At 37.8% G+C, this 18135-nt stretch overlaps 1 protein-coding gene across 11 annotated transcripts in view; it reads left to right on the top strand.

The window, feature by feature from the left end:
* Fnbp1l (formin binding protein 1-like) overlaps positions 1-18135 on the top strand; it is a 100951-nt gene that overhangs the window by 55226 nt on the left and 27590 nt on the right. For all 11 annotated transcript variants that reach the window (NM_001039609.2, XM_039102443.2, XM_063281952.1 and 8 more), the window contains exons 3-5: positions 13188-13241; positions 14278-14425; positions 15200-15262. In NM_001039609.2, coding sequence (NP_001034698.1) covers positions 13188-13241; positions 14278-14425; positions 15200-15262 — 265 coding nt within the window. The remainder of the gene's footprint in view (positions 1-13187; positions 13242-14277; positions 14426-15199; positions 15263-18135) is intronic.

Raw genomic sequence — 18135 nt, 5'->3', positions numbered from 1 at the left:
TAGGCTCCTGGAGGAGGTGTGGGCATTTGTCAGGCCAGAAAAGAGACGGTGTTACTACCTAAGCTATGGTACATCCCTATTTTCTTTTAAAGAATAAAAAACTCTAACCCATTATTTGTACATTCACATTTTGTTTATTAGCTCATTAGGGAATTGGGTTGTTTTCACCTTTGATTATTGCAAAAAGTATTACTGTGGATGTAGGTGTACAAATATCTCTTTAGGACCTTGCTTTCACATTGTTTTTGCATATCCAGAAGTAAAACAGTGAGTCCATGTAGTATTTCTGTCTATAACTTTTTTAATTTCAAAAACATTAGTTCTTTTAGAACTCACACAGCTTTGACCTTATTCGCCCCTCCTACAGCCCCTTCCAGATCTACCCCTAGTTCTCATCCACACAGATCTGTGCCCTTTTTTCCTCTTAAAACTTTTAAGGTTATTTTTGCTGCTCAAATATTGATAGGTATGTAGCATTCTACTGAGTGTTGTTGACTTACTAGGCCTACACTTTTAAAGAAAATTTGTCTTTCCCTCTCTTAAAAGCTAACAGTTGCCAATACCTTCATAGCTAACGATCAGATTTTATGCCCAACTCCCTTTTCTGTGCTAGGATTTGGCCTAGCTTGGGGCTAGTGCAGGTTTTGTACATGATTTCTCAAGGACTGTGAGTTCATATGTGCACCTGCCTGCTGCGTCCAGAAAACACGGTTTCCTTGACATCAACTGCAGTCTTTCTGACCTGTCTCCACAATGATCTCTTAGCTGTAGGTGCATGTGTATGGATGTGTATAGTCTCTATATTCCCCATAAAGGCTGAACATTCTGCAGTCTATTCTCTGTCCCTTGGCAGGTCTTTATGTTAACTATGACCCACTACAAATACAAGCTTCTCAGATGAGGCTTGAGAGATGCATTGATCTATAAGTATTACAAGAAATCATTGGGAGTTGCTTTAATACTGTGTCCTTTTAGCAATGTAACAGTAGGCTTTTCCCTCGGCCCATGAACTGTCCAGCAGTACGGTTGCTTTTTGTTTGTTTCTTTGTTTGTTTGTTTGTTTGTTTTAAATCTAAGTAATGGTGCCAGGTTTAAGTTTCATCTTATGGAGTGGTGCTCAAATCCAGCCAGAAGTTGGAGGGTTATTCCCATGATGTTTACGCCACTACTGCACCGGTGGGCATATCTTGCCAAGCAAGTCCTTATTGGAGCCTGCAGGGTTTATGACTGGGTGTCATTGGGTTGCTTTTCTTTCCCAGTAACTTTCATAGACCCCTGCTGCACTGTGAAAGCTAGCCGGTAGGGGGAAGCCTCCAGGTGCACACCAGCTTCATTTTGCCATGCTTTATGACGTAAGGATGCAGTATTTCAGCAATGAGGCCTTACCATCAAGTTCCAGAGGGTAACAAGAACAGTTAGTGCAATAGTTCATAATGTTTGGAGGCTTATGGGACTTCACTGCCCAACAAGTCCAAAAAAGGTAACCCATTCTTGACAGTGAGCTTTTTATTCTTTAGTTTCTAGTGGGGGCATTGTTGCTGTATAGGAAGCTTCTACAGTAATGGACTTCCATATTCATTTTTCATAAAGGTCTTTGGTGTTAATTCTCTCTCCCCATATCTCCTCTTCTGTCCTGCTCCTCTTCCTATTCTGTTATTTCCCCTCAAAGCTTTATATCTGTATGTCCTTTCTCCTTCCTTGAAAGTGGTGGGACCCCTAAGTAATTCCTGATCTCTGTAGGTATTCCATATCAAACACATATCTGAATATTCAAAGCTAACTTGCAGAGATGAGAGAAACACACAACTTTGTTTCTAGCCTTGGGTTACCTCACTCAGAATGATTGTTTTCAGCTATATTTATTCAACTACAAATGTTATAGTTTTTTTTCCTTAATAACTGAATAATATTTTATTGTGTTAATATGCCACATTCTCAATGTCTGTTCATCAGTTGATGACATCTAGCTGTTTCCATTGTCTGGCTTTTGTGAATATCTCTAGGGTAGCATATAGAAGTTTTTGGGTATATATCTAAGAGTGGTATAGCTGGATTGTATGGTAGTTTTTGCTTTTTGCTCTATTTTTTGCTTTTTGAGGAAATGTAACAATAATTTCCATAATGGGAACTCCAATTTGCATTTCTACCATCAGTGAGTAAGTTCCCCTTTCCACATCATGCCAGCATTAGTCAGTGTGTGTGTGTGTGTGTGTGTGTGTGTGTGTGTGTGTGTGTGTGTGTGTGTGTGTGTATCTGGGGGTGTCTGGGTGTCTGGTTGTGTATTATCTTGTCCATTTGGAATGGGGTGAATTTTTCATTTTCTTGATGGCTCAGTATATTGAACATTTAAAAAATGTTTCTCAGCTTTTGCATTTCATCTTTTGAGAACTCTGTACAGTTCTGCACGTCACTTTTTGATTGGGTTTGATTCCTTGTTTAATTTTTGGAGTTCTTTGTACACATTAGATTTTAACTGTCAGGTGTAGCTGGTAGAGTTCTGGTTGTTTTGTTTTGTTTTTCCCATTCTGTAGGCTGCTCCTTTTTCCAAGTGATAGGATCTTTTGCTGTACGCTTACGTTTTAGTTTCATGAGGTCCCCTTTATGAACTATTGATCCTAATGTCTATGTCACTTATTCAGAAAGTCAGTCCTTTCTCATACCAGCAAGTTCAAGTATGTCCATACATTCCCTGCTACAGAGTTAGGGTTTCAGGTTTTCTGTTGAGGTTATTGATCCAGTTGGAGTTGAGACTTGCAAGAAGGGTCAGAGATGAGAATCAAGTCTCCTTTTACATGGAGACCAACACTGTTTGCTAGAAGTGCTGTCTTTTCTCCAGTATTTATTATTGGCTTCTTTCAAGTTCAGGTGGCTACAGAGGTGTGGATTTAAATGTGGGTCTTCAGGTCTACTCATCGATCAGTGAGCCACTTGCTATGCTGACTGTGCTGTTCTCATTGCTAGGACTCTGTAGTGGAACATCTGGATGGTGGTACTGCCTCCATTTTTTTGTTGGTCAGAATTATTTTGGCTATCTCCCCCTGCCCCCCGTCCCCAGCCCCATGAGATTTAATGTTGTTTTTTCAACTAATGTGAAGAATTGGGTTCGAATTTTGATGGGGCTGCATTGAATCTTTAAAATCATGGTAGAATAGACATTTTCACAATATTAAACCTGCCAATCCATGAAAATATGAGGTCCTTCCATCTTTATTTTTTTCTATGTCTTAAAAGTTATATAAGTCTTTCGTGTCTTTGGTTAGATTTCTTCTAATACACACACACACACACACACACACACACACTTAGAATATATACATATAGAGGTGTAATTATGAGTGACATTTTCTTGAATTCTTTCTCATTAGGTTTGTCATTTGTATATATGAAGGCTAATGAAGCTTTGTGTTAATTTTTTTAAAATATTTATTTATTTATTTTATATGTAAGTACACTATAACCGTCTTCAGACACACCAGAAGAGGGCATCAGATCTCATTACAGGTGATTGTGAGCCACCATGTGGTTGCTGGGATTTGAACTCAGGACCTCAGGAAGAGCAGTTAGTGCTCTTAACCGCTGAGCCATCTCTCCAGCCCCCGTGTTAATTTTTAATATCCTGCTACTTTGCTGAATATAGTTATTAGCTGTAGGAATTTTCTGTTGGAGTCTTTATGGCCTTTTTACATACAGAATCATATTATCTGCAAATAAAAATACTTCTGCTTCCTTCTTTCCTACTACTATCCCTTGGTCTCCTTCACTTGTCTTACTCTTCCAGCCCAGTATTATGTTAAACAGGATTCGGGAGAGTGGACATCCCTGTCCTATTCCTGATTTTTATTGAAAATGGTTTGAGTTTTTTCTATTTAGGATGATGTTGGCTGTGTGCTCCTTGTATATTGCCTTTACTATGTTGAGACATCCCCTGTATCCTTGTTTTCTCTAAGACTTTTTACCATAAATGGATGTTGGATATTGTCAAAGGTCTTTTCTTCAACTAATAAGATGAACATATGATTTTAACCTTATTATGTGGTGGATTATTTTTGTTGATCTCCATGTGTTGAATCATCTACCATCTATGCATCTCTGAGATGAAGCTCACTTGATTGTGATAGATAATCTTTTTGATGTGTTCTTAAATTCTGCTTCCAAGTATTTTGAGAATTCTTTGGCCTGCAATTTTCTTTTTTGTTTGTTTATGGTTATTAGAGTAATACTGGCTTTGTAAAAGGAATTTGTAAGTGTTCCTTCCTTTTCTATTTTGTGGAGAGGTATTAGTGTTAGTTTGTCATTGAAGATCTAATAGAATTCTGCACTGAATCCACATGACCTCTGCCACTTGCCTCAGGAACACATGTCTGGTCTCCCTTTCTGTGTCCCTTCCTGTACACCCTCTTCAGGTAGGGAGTCCTAACTAAAGCTGGTAATCCCTTTACCCAGGATGCTTGCCCCATCCCTAGCAAGAAATCTAGACTTCCCCACTTCAGTTCCTCCTGTGAAAGTTTCAATGAGAATGACTCCCGTGATCTTTTATGTTTAAATATTGGATCCACAGTTGGTAGATCTGTTTGGGAAGGATAAGGAGGTATGGCCCTGATGGAAGAGGTTTGTCACTGGGTCTTGCCTTTGAGATTTCAAAGGACCCATGCCATTCCTAGTCTTTTCTTCCTTGTTTCTTTCCTATGTGTGGATCAAGATGTAAACTCTCAGCTCTCCCTGTTGCCATGTTTTTGTTTTTTTTTTTTTTTTTTTTTGCTGTTTTGTAAATAATTTTTTTTTTTATTATTAACTTGAGTATTTCTTATATACATTTCGAGTGTTATTCCCTTTCCCAGTTTCCGGGCAAACATCCCCCTCCCCCCTCCCCTTTCTTATCGGTGTTCCCCTCCCCACCCTCCCCCCATTGTCCCCCTCCCCCCAACAGTCTAGTTCACTGGGGGTTCAGTCTTAGCAGGACCCAGGGCTTCCCCTTCCACTGGTGCTCTTACTAGGATATTCATTGCTACCTATGGGGTCAGAGTCCAGGGTCAGTCCATGTATAGTCTTTAGGTAGTGGCTTAGTCCCTGGAAGCTCTGGTTGCTTGGCATTGTTGTACATATGGGGTCTCGAGCCCCTTCAAGCTCTTCCAGTTCTTTCTCTGATTCCTTCAACGGGGGTCCTATTCTCAATTCAGTGGTTTGCTGCTGGCATTCGCCTCTGTGTTTGCTGTATTCTGGCTGTGTCTCTCAGGAGAGATCTACATCCATCTCCTGTCGGCCTGCACTTCTTTGCTTCATCCATCTTGTCTAATTGGATGGCTGTATATGCATGGGCCACATGTGGGGCAGACTCTGAATGGGTGTTCCTTCAGTCTCTGTTTTAATCTTTGCCTCTCTCTTCCCTGCCAAGGGTATTCTTGTTCCCCTTTTAAAGAAGGAGTGAACCATTCACATTTTGATCATCTGTCTTGAGTTTCATTTGTTCTAGGCATTTAGGGTAATTCAAGCATTTGGGCTAATAGCCACTTATCAGTGAGTGCATACCATGTATGTCTTTCTGTGTTTGGGTTAGCTCACTCAGGATGATATTTTCCAGTTCCAGCCATTTGCCTACGAATTTCATAAACTCGTTGTTTTTGATAGCTGAGTAATATTCCATTGTGTAGATGTACCACATTTTCTGTATCTATTCCTCTGTTGAAGGGCATCTGGGTTCTTTCCAGCTTCTGGCTATTATAAATAAGGCTGCAATGAACATAGTGGAGCACGTGTCTTTTTTATATGTTGGGGCATCTTTTGGGTATATGCCCAAGAGAGGTATAGCTGGATCCTCAGGCAGTTCAATGTCCAATTTTCTGAGGATCCTCCAGACTGATTTCCAGAATGGTTGTACCAGTTTGCAATCCCACCAACAATGGAGGAGTGTTCCTCTTTCTCCACATCCTCGCCAGCATCTGTTGTCCCCTGAGTTTTTGATCTTAGCCATTCTCACTGGTGTGAGGTGAAATCTCAGGGTTGTTTTGATTTGCATTTCCCTTATGACTAAAGATGTTGAACATTTCTTTAGGTGTTTCTCAGCCATTCGGCATTCCTCAGCTGTGAATTCTTTGTTTAGCTCTGAACCCCATTTTTTAATAGGGTTATTTGTTTCCCTGTGGTCTAACTTCTTGAGTTCTTTGTATATTTTGGATATAAGGCCTCTATCTGTTGTAGGATTGGTAAAGATCTTTTCCCAATCTGTTGGTTGCCGTTTTGTCCTAACCACAGTGTCCTTTGCCTTACAGAAGCTTTGCAGTTTTATGAGATCCCATTTGTCAATTCTTGATCTTAGAGCGTAAGCCATTGGTGTTTTGTTCAGGAAATTTTTTCCAGTGCCCATGTGTTCCAGATGCTTCCCTAGTTTTTCTTCTATTAGTTTGAGTGTGTCTGCTTTGATGTGGAGGTCCTTGATCCACTTGGACTTAAGCTTTGTACAGGGTGATAAGCATGGATCGATCTGCATTCTTCTACATGTTGACCTCCAGTTGAACCAGCACCATTTGCTGAAAATGCTATCTTTTTTCCATTGGATGTTTTTTGTTGCCATGTTTTTGATTTGTCACTGTGAAGTCTAATCTTCTAAAACCCTAAGCCCTGAATTAAATGCTTTCTTTAATAAGTTGCCTTGATTATGGTGCTTTATATCACAGAATTAACAGAGTAACAAAGATACCACCCATTCCTGCTGTGCATACCTGGTTTCTTAACTGGGCAGATAACCACACTTCTTATGCCAACCACACTAATCCTTTTTGTAAGGGCCCCCTCCCCCTTTGACTAATTTCATACCAGCAAATCCACCCACCCCTGCAGCCTGCCTAAGGTGATGTGTTGTGCCTTCCTTCTAGTGCCCCTTCTCAAAAACAACCAAAACCCCTTTAGAGATTCCACACTCATAGCATCAATCCTGTCAGAGCCTGTGGGAGAGGCTTAAGCACTTGCCCAGACACCCGAAGACTGCAGTCAGGATCCTCTTAGTTTACTGGTCTATTTCTGGTTTTAGAAATCTCATGTAGCCAGATCTGAACGGGAATGACTACTCCTGGAATCTTATTTGCCTATCAACACTGAATTTGCCCAAAGATAGAACCCTAAGTCTCATACAGCTGGTCAACTATTTGACAGATTGGGTAACAGGAAAAAGAGTTTCAGACAACCAGTCAACAAGAGAGACAAGACCAAGAGACTATACCAACAACCTGAACTGCAGATTGCTTAGGCCCCATTGCAAATATACAAAGAGGAGTGACTAAAACAAGTCTCCACCTACAGTTAGTACTCCTATAGTAATTAATATTCCCTAAGAAAAGTGACTTAGATGGTGTATAAATAAGACATTGACTTCAGAGTAGCAATAATAAACATTATCAAAGAACTCTAAAGAGACTATACATAAATGCTGGGATGCCAACTCTGAAAACACAATTGAATAAAACAATGAAAACAATCCAAGATTTGAAAACAATTTAATGAAGAAATAGAACCTTGGAACGAAAGCTATTATGAGATCTTAAAATGAAAAATTTGGGAATTCAAACAAAAAATTCAGAGGAAAGCCCAAAATGTTAGTATATTCTATCAGTTTAAAATTTGTTGTAGCAAGACGTAAGATCCAGAAAAATACACATGTTTATTAATAGTACTCATGTCTAGTGAGAGGAATTGGAAATGAACTCAAATTTAAGTTAAAATGGGTGAAGTGGAAGAAAAAAGGTTTTGAGGACAAGGTTAAGGAATTGATCACTTTGTCAGAGAAATGTCAAATCCAAGAAAACCCAAGAAAGGAATATGCTAGAACTCTGGAACACTATTAAAACAAACAAACAAACAAACAAACAAACAAAAACCCAAAAGACTATAATGAGCAAATGAGAGCCAGGTCAAAGGCATAGAAAATATTTTCAACAAAATCATAAAAGAAAACATCCTTATTTTAAATAAAGATACTTATCCAGGTCTAAGAAGCTGTAGAACACCTAGTAGGACTACAAAAAGAAAACATGGATAAAATACACATGGACATAGACACATAGGTAGAGTATCACTGTATATCACCTCTATTATAATTTCTGTGTGTTTATAATAGTGTGTTTCTGTTAGTGCTTGGTCTGTAGTAACTTATCAGAACATGTCCTACATGCAAATTGATAACTTAGAGAATCTCTGTGCCTATGAGAGATAAACATTCTGAAATATAAGTGCAGATTTTTTAGATTTGCTCAATTTTTTAAAATTTAGTAACAGCTTAAATACCTACATGTGTAAAACAAGCCAAATTATAATTTATTTGAGCTATTAACCATGTTCAATGTGAAAAGCCGAATTTATGAACTTATTAACTATTTTCTCCATGGTGGTTGATTTCAGTTGTCTTTTAAGTAAACCTAAAGTTAGCAGAAATCTTATCAAACAGGGCAGGAACCTGGAGGCAGGGGCTGGTGCAGAGGCTGTAGGGGAGTGTTTTCTGGTCACTTGCTCAGCCTACTTTTCCAGGACAACCAGCCCAGGGACGGCCCTACCCACAATAGGATGAGCCCTCCCCATCAGTCACTAAGAAAACGTCCTACAGGCTCGCCTACAGCTGGATCTTATGGGGCCCTTTTCTCAGTTGAGGCTCCCTCCTCTCTGATGACTCTAGCTTTTGTCAAGCTGAGACAAAACAATCCAGCACAATAGACATGACTACTCATAATAATTTGATGTCTATTTTTCCAGAGCTTATATTTTGCTACAATGGACATTTTAATTTGGTGGACTTTGCCATAGTTTTCCGGTACCAGAGAAGGCTTGAGTTGAGTGTATTATGATTTGTATATAGCATCTGGGGTCTTCTTCCTGTCTTCTTATCTGTGTTCTTTCCTTAGAAATTAGATAGAGTTCAAATGAGTGGTATTTTTCAGTGTTTCGGCTGTGTTGAAACTTTGGAGGTTAACCTGTTAGATTCATTTCAAGTGTTAGAAGCTCAGCTTAGATTATGAAAAGCAAGCAAAGGAACTAACTGGCTGACTCATGTGACTGAATTATCTGTGTATCTAGGTGCACAGATAAGTATCTAGGTAATTAGTAACATTCCATTGCTCTGTTTTGGGGGTTTCTTTTCTTAATGTTAGTTTGATTCCCAAGTGGTCTCTTCTACATACAACTGTAAAATCATATTGTTAATATAACAACTTCACAAAGAGAACATACCTTCCCAGGAATTGTAATAGGATTGACTTTCATTGACCTGGATTAATAGGCCTGGATCATATTAATAAATGTTCACCTGTATTATGTGGCTATCTTCATGACTACATGGATGAGATATATTTGAAAACATTCTAGCTTGTACTAGAATAACAACTTCCAAATACCAGAAACTACATAACTAACTGAAAGTTTACTTTGTACTTAGGCAGTCTGCTTTAAGTCCATGGGACTGTAGGGTATCTCAGGAACTCACTGTTTCCACACTGTTCTCATTCCAAGGCTTGTACAGTTGTTTCAGCAGGCATCAAGAGAACAAGCTTCAGATGATAAATAGATCAGGACTCACGGCCCATTTTATAGAATTGGCCATGTGATCCCAATGAACTGCAAGGAAGCTGGAAGTGGCCTGGTAGAGGCAGGCCACCCCTGTGAGTTCCACAACAGAAGCTACATAGTGAGAGCCCCTTTCAAAAAACAAAAACAATAGAAGAGAGAAGGGTGGAAGAAATATGAAAATGTAGGATGATGACCAAATGCTACCTTCATGGCTCACACCCTAGGTGGATGGTTGTTTTATTGATGTGAGAAAAAAAAAGGTCTGAAAAGAAGATAAATTCTAGTCACTGAATTTAACGTACTCACTGCAGGTAGGCATTTACTCAAATAGTCATTCCTTTAAAACAAACAAACAACTGTTATAATTAAATAAGCTGCTAAATATAGTCCATATTAGAGAATTTATCTGTTAAAAACATAAATTGAATGCTTTTCGGTATAGTCTCAGTTACATAGCCACCATCTCTGTCTAATATTAGAACCATGTGTATCTGTGTATGACTCTGTGTGTGTGTGTGTGTGTGTGTGTGTGTTTGTGTGTGTGTGTGTGTGTGTGTGTACAGGGTCTCACTATGAATCTCTGGCTGGCCTGGAACTCACTGTTTATGCCAGGCTGGCCCTGCCAGGCTCCTCTGAGTGCTGAGTCCTAAGGGCTTCCCATCTTATTCTTTGAGTCATCTCTGACTAAATCTTGCAGTAAGCTTGCTGATTTGGCTAGACTGACTGGCTGGCTACCAGCAAGCTTCAGATCTCCACTGCGCGCCTCCATAGCAGTGGAATTGCAGGTGTGCCTTGCTCCACATGCCTCTTTTTACTTGAGTGCTTGAGATGAAATTGTGGTCTTCATGCCTCACAGCAAACACTTCAGGGTTCAGCCATCTCCAGAGCCCTGTAATTTTAGAACATTTTTATCATCACAAAAATAAACTTTGTACCCATCCCTAGTAATTTCCTCTTTTTCCTGTTTGGGCAACTACTTATCTATTTTTGTTTCTCTGGATTTGCTTATATAATTAACCCCTAGATTTGTCATCTCTTTCTCATATCTTCCCTTTTTGGGTTCCCTTTCAGAATGACTGTAGGTTTTGCATAACTACTAGTTTGATGGTTAGGACTCTTCTGTTGCTCTAATACCTGAAATAAATGATTTGCACTTAATATCTTTGCTGGTATTTAGGTGAACTGTGAAATTAATCTAGGTACTACAGGGAGTTTCGGTTATGTTTCTGGTATTTGACCATAGTTAAGAGTATCAGTGCTCATTAATATGAGTAGGATTTTTTCCTATGTTCCTCTTTTTCCTTTCTACCTTGGTGCCAAACATTCTCTGGTTCATTTTTGATGTGCCAGTAACATAGAGCCCACTTAGAGTTCTTCATGAATTTCCTTCTTGCTTCTTGCTCTCTGCTCACTGTATTTAGAATTCCCCCTCAGGGCTTTCCAATTTCCTAATTTCTATTTAGTTCTTTACACAAATTGTCAGAGAATTGGAAATTTTAACCTTTACTCTTTACAAAAAGCTGTTTTAAGAGCTGTGTAGTCTTTTCACGTAATACTGTTTAGAAATATCTATATTTTACCAGTCTAGATCAGTAATATTATTTATTAAAATGTTTGTGCATGAGCTTGTATAGTTGTTTAGAAATTGTGTGTGTGAGTGAGAGTGAGTGAAAATACGGTGATGGTTAGTTTCAGTTGTCAACTTGACACAATCTGGAATTCCTTGAGAAGTGAGTCTCAGTGAGAGGCTGGTTTGATGTGGGGGTTGTCTTTATTACATTAGTTGAGGCAAGAAGGCCTGGCCATGGTGGGTGGCATCATCTCCTGAGTTTGGGTCTTGGACTGTATGATAGTAGCGTTGAGATGAGTGCTGTGCTCCGTGATCTCTTTGCTCTTGATTGTGACTGTCTAACTGCTAAGTTCCCAGCTTGACAGGACCTGCAGTTGTAAACTGAATAAACCCTTTCTCTCCTAGTAATTTTTCAGGGTGTTTTATCATAGCAACAGAAATAAGACTAAAATGAATAGTATGTCATCATTTCTTAAATATTCATATTTTGATTAAAATCACACGTAAGTCCTAGTACTTTCAACCTGTACTTTCCAATGATGACTGGTTTTCTTGATGACAGGCACTGAACTTTCTCCATTTTCCCCTCCATTGGAGGTGGCTTTTCTGTCATTGCACCTTCTCTGTACTTTATCACAGGCCTTGCTGTGCTACACTTCCTAAGTACTGGTATGCAGCCACCTTATTTCAGGAAGGCATCTCTTTCATTTCCAGCACTCCGGGAGCTGGCATAGCAGCTGATACATAGCACGTAATTATTTGTGGATTCAGTAAGCTGAATTATAAGTGAAATTAATTTGTGCTGAAAATTATTGAATGACTATGTTTAAATCATGATGATAGGCTAGTTTCTTCTTAGTTTCCATGCCATTGTATTCTTAGACTTTTGGGAAATACAATATAAATTAAATACCAGAAAATATCTTAAGAGATTATTTTGAAAAATATAGACCTTGTCTTTTTAATTTTTGATTTAGCAGACACAAAATTACTCTTTAAAAAGTCTGTCAGGGTGGAGAGATGGTTCAGTGGGTAAAGTGCTTGTTATTCAAGTGTGAAAACCTGAGTTTGAATTCCCAGAGCTCATGTTAACTGGACATGGCATCCGATGGTGAACAAGAGCTTGTCTGTCAAATGAGCTGAAAGGAAGGGAGCAACACAGGTGTGCACCTGCACTCACCCACACACGTTTCCAAAAATCTACCATCAGTGGTCCATATATTATAAAGCAAACCCATTATATATAAAGCACTGTGGGCAATGTTTTATCTCAGTAACTTCTCAGAAATCTATGGAGTAGGCACTGTTGACACCATATAGGAATATGAGGAACAGAGAAATTAGTGTAAATTGCTGTGGGTCATATAAACATCATTTAACCAGGATTCAAGCCCATATATCCCAGTCTACCTCCAAAGTCTCTGTGCTGGCATATAGCTTTTTCATATGTATGAAATAAGGTAGTATTCTAATATAAGAATGTTATGGATAGATGGGAATGTACGCACATATGGTCAGTTAGAATGTGATTATTTGCCTAAAGAAAGGGAAGCTATAGGACAAGGGGGTGCGGGTGCTGGGTGAACATGTTTTAGCATAGAAGAGGTCCCACACCTTAAAATGGGGACTGAGTCACATGATTTTCATAGAGGAATAGCATGGTAGAGGGTGGCGGCCAGCTGCTTCTTATCCCCTTAGTCAACGTCTGTTTAGAGTTTGCCTCAGTTACTATTAAAAATACCTGATTTGTCAAGCAAGAGAGTGATGGCACTTCTTTGTCTCATCACTCAGTCTCATATCCTGAATATTGTTTTCATATTATTCCTTTTAGTTTATACATAATCTAATTGTAATTATAATACCATGAACAGAAATAGTGTTAATATTTTAAGAACAAAATGTAAATAGTGATCATGTATTATTATGTTAATGTTTAAAGATGACCATGTTGTTGTTCTTAGTGTTTTATATACAATAGTCTTTTCTTAAATCAGTAATGAAATTGGTCAATTTTAGGCTAAAACCTTTTATTTGAAAAGTATTTATGAAGTCAAAACTTTTCTTCCTCTAGAAATTTGGTTAAGAAGTACTGTCCCAAACGCTCGTCCAAAGATGAAGAGCCAAGGTAAATCTACCTGTTGTCATTGCACGCCAACGGTGTTCAGGACACCACATGTACACTTCATTACTTTGTAAAATAGACTGTCATAATCTCATTAAGTTTTCTTTAAAGTTTCAATAAAAAAATCACGATATTTATAAAAAAGAAGAAACTACTATTTATCTTTTGAGGACAGATAATTTAATAAACTTAATAGATTTTGCTTTTCAGGATAATGAAAAATGATGAAATTTGGGGAATAATTTTTGAATCCTGAATAAAAGATGAGAAATTTCTTTTTGGAGATATTAATATGCAGGTGGTTGTAAACTGTAGAAATTAAATGAGATTAAATTCAAAGCTTTTTGTATATGTTATTGGTTCTTAGCATTCTTATGGGAGCCAGCTCTGTCTGTGCCCTCAGTTTAAGAGTGTTCCTTGGTGTGTTCCAAGTAGATATATACATTTTAACACAGTAATTTTCTTTGTTTCTCTCCTTCCCTTCACACACATTTTTACCCTTATTTTTGCCCCCTTTATCCCTCTTTGGTGCCAACCATAATGGTACATTTCCATTCAGGATGTGGGCAGGCATACAGGCAGCTGTATCCAGAGCTGATAGCAAAGTTCTGTAGCTCCGCTATCAAGATGCACTTGAGTGGTATGATTGGCAGGTTCTGTCCTCGAGAACAAGCACATCATCTCTGCAACAGGTTCAGCTCCAAGCCTAGGAATCCACCCAAGTGATTCCCAAGCTCAGGCCAGTCAGTTGGCAACCTAAAGAGTCCACTATGTCCAAAGAGCCTGCAGGTAGTATTCTTATTGTATTTTGACCCCAAATATCCTGTTATTATAAATTAAAGGCTATGTAAAGATCCTTAAACATGTTCAACTTGAGCTTAATGCAGGTTTTTCCCCATACGTAGTTAATTTAGAACCAGTAGCTGGGATTAGGTTGAGTATATTAAAGCTTACCAACCTTTAGACACCAAAATTATCTCACCAAAAAATTGTAATGGAAGCAAAAGTAAATCTCATTATTTTTAATATGTTTTGCCAGGTTTACTTCATGTATCGCCTTTTTTAACATCCTTAATGAGTTAAACGACTATGCAGGACAGCGAGAGGTAGTAGCAGAAGAAATGGCACACAGAGTATATGGTGAACTAATGAGATATGCCCATGACCTGAAAACGGAAAGAAAAATGGTAATATCTATAATTTTTATCTAATTACAACAGTCTTACGAAATGGTTTCAGAAAATAATTATATTTCTTTTTAGAACTAAAACTGGTTTTAAAACTAGTTTTTATATTACTAAATTTCCTTTAGTTAAAAATTGTAAGATGAGAATATACTGTGAAAAATACTTTCAGGAAAACAGAAAAACTAAGATATGGTTACCACTTTATAATCTGAATTTAAGAGTTTGGCAACATACAGTCCACAGACCAAATACAGCCTATCACTTATTTTTGTTTTCTAGAGCCTATAACTAACAATACTTGATATATTTAGGTGATTGAAAAAGAATTAAAACGTAAATATTCTGTGACATGTAGAATTTTATAAAACTTGAATTTCAGTGTCCATAAAATTTAGTTTGCATTCATTGAGTGTGATATTTCCTATGGCTACTTTTGTATTGTGTAGACTGAACACTGTTTGGCTTGCAAACCTAAAATATGTATTACTTGTTACCTGACTTTTAATAGAAAAGTCCTATGAGGATGATCATTATTTTCTTTAATAGTATGCCTGTTTTAAAGGTTATTTAAAAAGTATTAAAGTAACCTATAAGATGTATTTTAAGTAAGTTTTTTACTCTCTTCCTAAGTCTAAAGATCCATAATTACATATGCATATATATATTTTATCACTTTGAAAATAAAGTTAAGAGCTTTTGAGGCTGTTGGAATTTTCTTAGTATGTAAATGTAATTATTTTTGTTTGTTCATTTGCTGATGGATACAAACTTCAGCATCTTCAAGAAGGACGAAAAGCTCAACAATACCTAGACATGTGTTGGAAACAGATGGATAATGTGAGTAACAGTGTTTTCATGGTTAATCAGAAATGCACAGACTGACTTACCTTAAACCCCACTAAGCTTTACTTCTGAGTCTCATGTTTCTCAGTGTAGTAGGTTTGGCAGCAAGTACATTTCCCACCTGACCCCCCACACCCGCCCCCAGAGGGTGTGTCAGGGTCTTATTCTGTAGGCTGTGTAATAGGTGAGTTATTATTATTAATCTGCCATTTGTTTTGTTGTATAATAACCAAGAAATATAAATGGAGGGTTGAGCTCATTTCTTCTTCCTTTTTTCCTATGTAAATAGTGGGACAAATTCTCTAGGCTTTGTATTCTGATAAATACTAGAGATATTTATCTAATAAGTGGGGTTTGGAGAATTAGGAAACAGTTATCTTGGGAGACTATTTGCCTGAGAGGAGAGAACTATAAGATTGTGGTTTTTGAATGTTTTTAAGGACTGGATTTCTCCTGACCTCTTTAGCATATGAGTAGAGAAGAGTAAGGATTTCCTTACAGGAAGTGTTTCTTCTAGCTCAGTAGTCAAGTAGTTAGTTACGTAAGCTTCTAATTGCAGAAAAAGAACTTACAGAACAGACTTAAAAAAACATACTGTCTACTTAAAATTCCCCTAAGGTCCTTTCTGATGTGAATTTTAAAGGTTTTGTTACACATAAACAAGGTGTCCACATAGACACTGTAGTCTTCTTTACTGGATATGCTGGAGAATAAGTTAGACTTTTTAAATGTTCAGATTGCCATGTGCTTGGCTCTTTGCTAACATTTTTACAATAGGTACTATAGTCTTTATTGTGCTGAAGAAAGTTGTGTGTTTGTGTGTATTTAATTTGTCTAGTTGTGGTTGTCAGAGGCTTGGAGACTGAAAATGTCAAGTTCATGCCAGACCCTCTGGCGTCTCTTCATACTGTGTACATACATCCTTGAAAGCTCATGCGTGTATTTGCTATGTTTTTATGGTTTCCTGTTAAAATGAATATTTAAAACTTAGATTCTATTTCTATTTAAGTGATTTTTAATCACTAGTGCTGATTTAGAGTTCTTAGGTATATTAGTAGTCTGTTTTCATTTTCTTTATAATTGCTTTCACCAAGACTTTAAGGGAGGATTTTTAGTAATTAAAATTTAAATTACTGTCAGTGGCATCCTTAGTATCTGCCATCTAATAAGTATGAGAGAGCATGTGTCTATTTTCACTTGCACAGAATAACATACTCCTATGCTCAGGGGTATTTGTTCCTCTAGAAATGGGTGTTGGCATAAATCTGTTTACAGTATGTGCCGACTCAACCTTTAGAACAATTGGCAGTTATTAGGAAAAGTTACAAAGGTTATAAGTAAGACAGAACCATTACAAAAGTCAAGTATTTCAAATAATGTATTTTTTTTTCAAATCATTAACAATATTATGAAGTAAATTCAACCCTAGTCAGCCCTTTACATGCACTAGTCTCTGTATGTTCATAAGAAAACATGACATGGCTTTTATTTTTTGTGGAGCCTGGAATCCAGTGAAAGAGACCGATGTAATTTATATTTAATATATAGAAACAAATACAGAATCATATTTCCTAATTCTTTTTCTTTTTAGTCAAAACCAAGTTATAGAAGTCTACTGTGTCTGAACTAGCTGAAAGGAACTATAACAAACTAGGGAATGAGGAACTTGAACCAGTTGAAGGAAGAAGTTGGAAGACGTCACTTCTCCCAGGGTGAACAGTGGCATTTAAAAGGAAGGCAGAAGAGTGGCCGTGAAGGAGATCTGGACGGAGTGGTCAGAACCTAGGGAGATTAATGTTAGATGCTCCATGGAGCAGTCAGGAGGCTCCAGGTGACAGCTTAAAGTTTCCTAGGAATGCAGCTCAGAAGCAGCAACTCTTGTAGTCAGTGGTGGGGTGAGGTCACTAGGGCCACATGTCCTCTGTGCTTACTTCACCGCAGCGTGCTGGTTCCTCGTCTTCAGCTGTGCTGCACCAGGGTCCAGGAAAAGGGAACATTTCTTTTCTCACTGCTCTTTTTTAATGAAGGACATAAAACTGGCAGAAAACCCCAGCAGACTTCCTCCTAGGTGCCTTTGATGACCCTGTGGGGAGACTTGGGACAGCAAGCCACAGTTATTAACAGCCTCTGTATTGAAAGGCAGGTTCTGCTACGGAAGAATAGGGACTAGATGTCATTTTCTATATTGCATAATTATACATGGGGAAAGGAAGAGTTTTAATTCTTTTGTAGTTGTGATTGCTTTGCTGTTCCAAGAAAAGTATGTTTTTTTCCACAAAAAAGAAAAAGAGATACATAATAAAAAAAAACAAAAAAAAACCACTTGTTTGTAACTAGCCTCAATTTGTGTCAAAATTATTAACCCATAGCCACTGGACCACAGTGGATTGTATAAATACAAAATACTCAAGTCTTCTGCTTTCTTTTCTGAGAAGTTCTCAGAACACAGATCATAAAGCATTTTTCCAGACACAGACTTAATAGAGGCTCTCTCTGGGGATTCTTGCAAACTTGAATCACAGAATCTGGGAATTACACAGGGTTTTTCCAAGGAAACTACCTGGCTGTTTCACTCCAGAGGGAAAGACCAGGGTTAGCCAGCCCTACCTAGAGTGTATTTAATGGAAGAGCACACAGACATGATTCCCAGACAGTGAAAGAAAATATCAGATCAGAGACCACAATAATATATATAAGAAAAACAACTTAGAAGAAACAGCAACTATGAAAGGTAAAAAGCTTAAAAATAAGAATAGCCAAAGCTGGGATTAATTTTCTCTGTGGAATAGAGGAGATGCTATATCCATGGAATAAGGGTAGATACTATTAAAATTGAGGGTGTAAATAACAAAAAGAACATCATATAG

This window comes from Rattus norvegicus, chromosome 2, assembly GCF_036323735.1.
Source record: "Rattus norvegicus strain BN/NHsdMcwi chromosome 2, GRCr8, whole genome shotgun sequence".
NCBI classification, from domain to species: domain Eukaryota; kingdom Metazoa; phylum Chordata; class Mammalia; order Rodentia; family Muridae; genus Rattus; species Rattus norvegicus.
The sequence above is the reverse complement of the archived record's forward strand: the minus strand, read 5'-3'. Positions and strand labels throughout refer to the sequence as shown.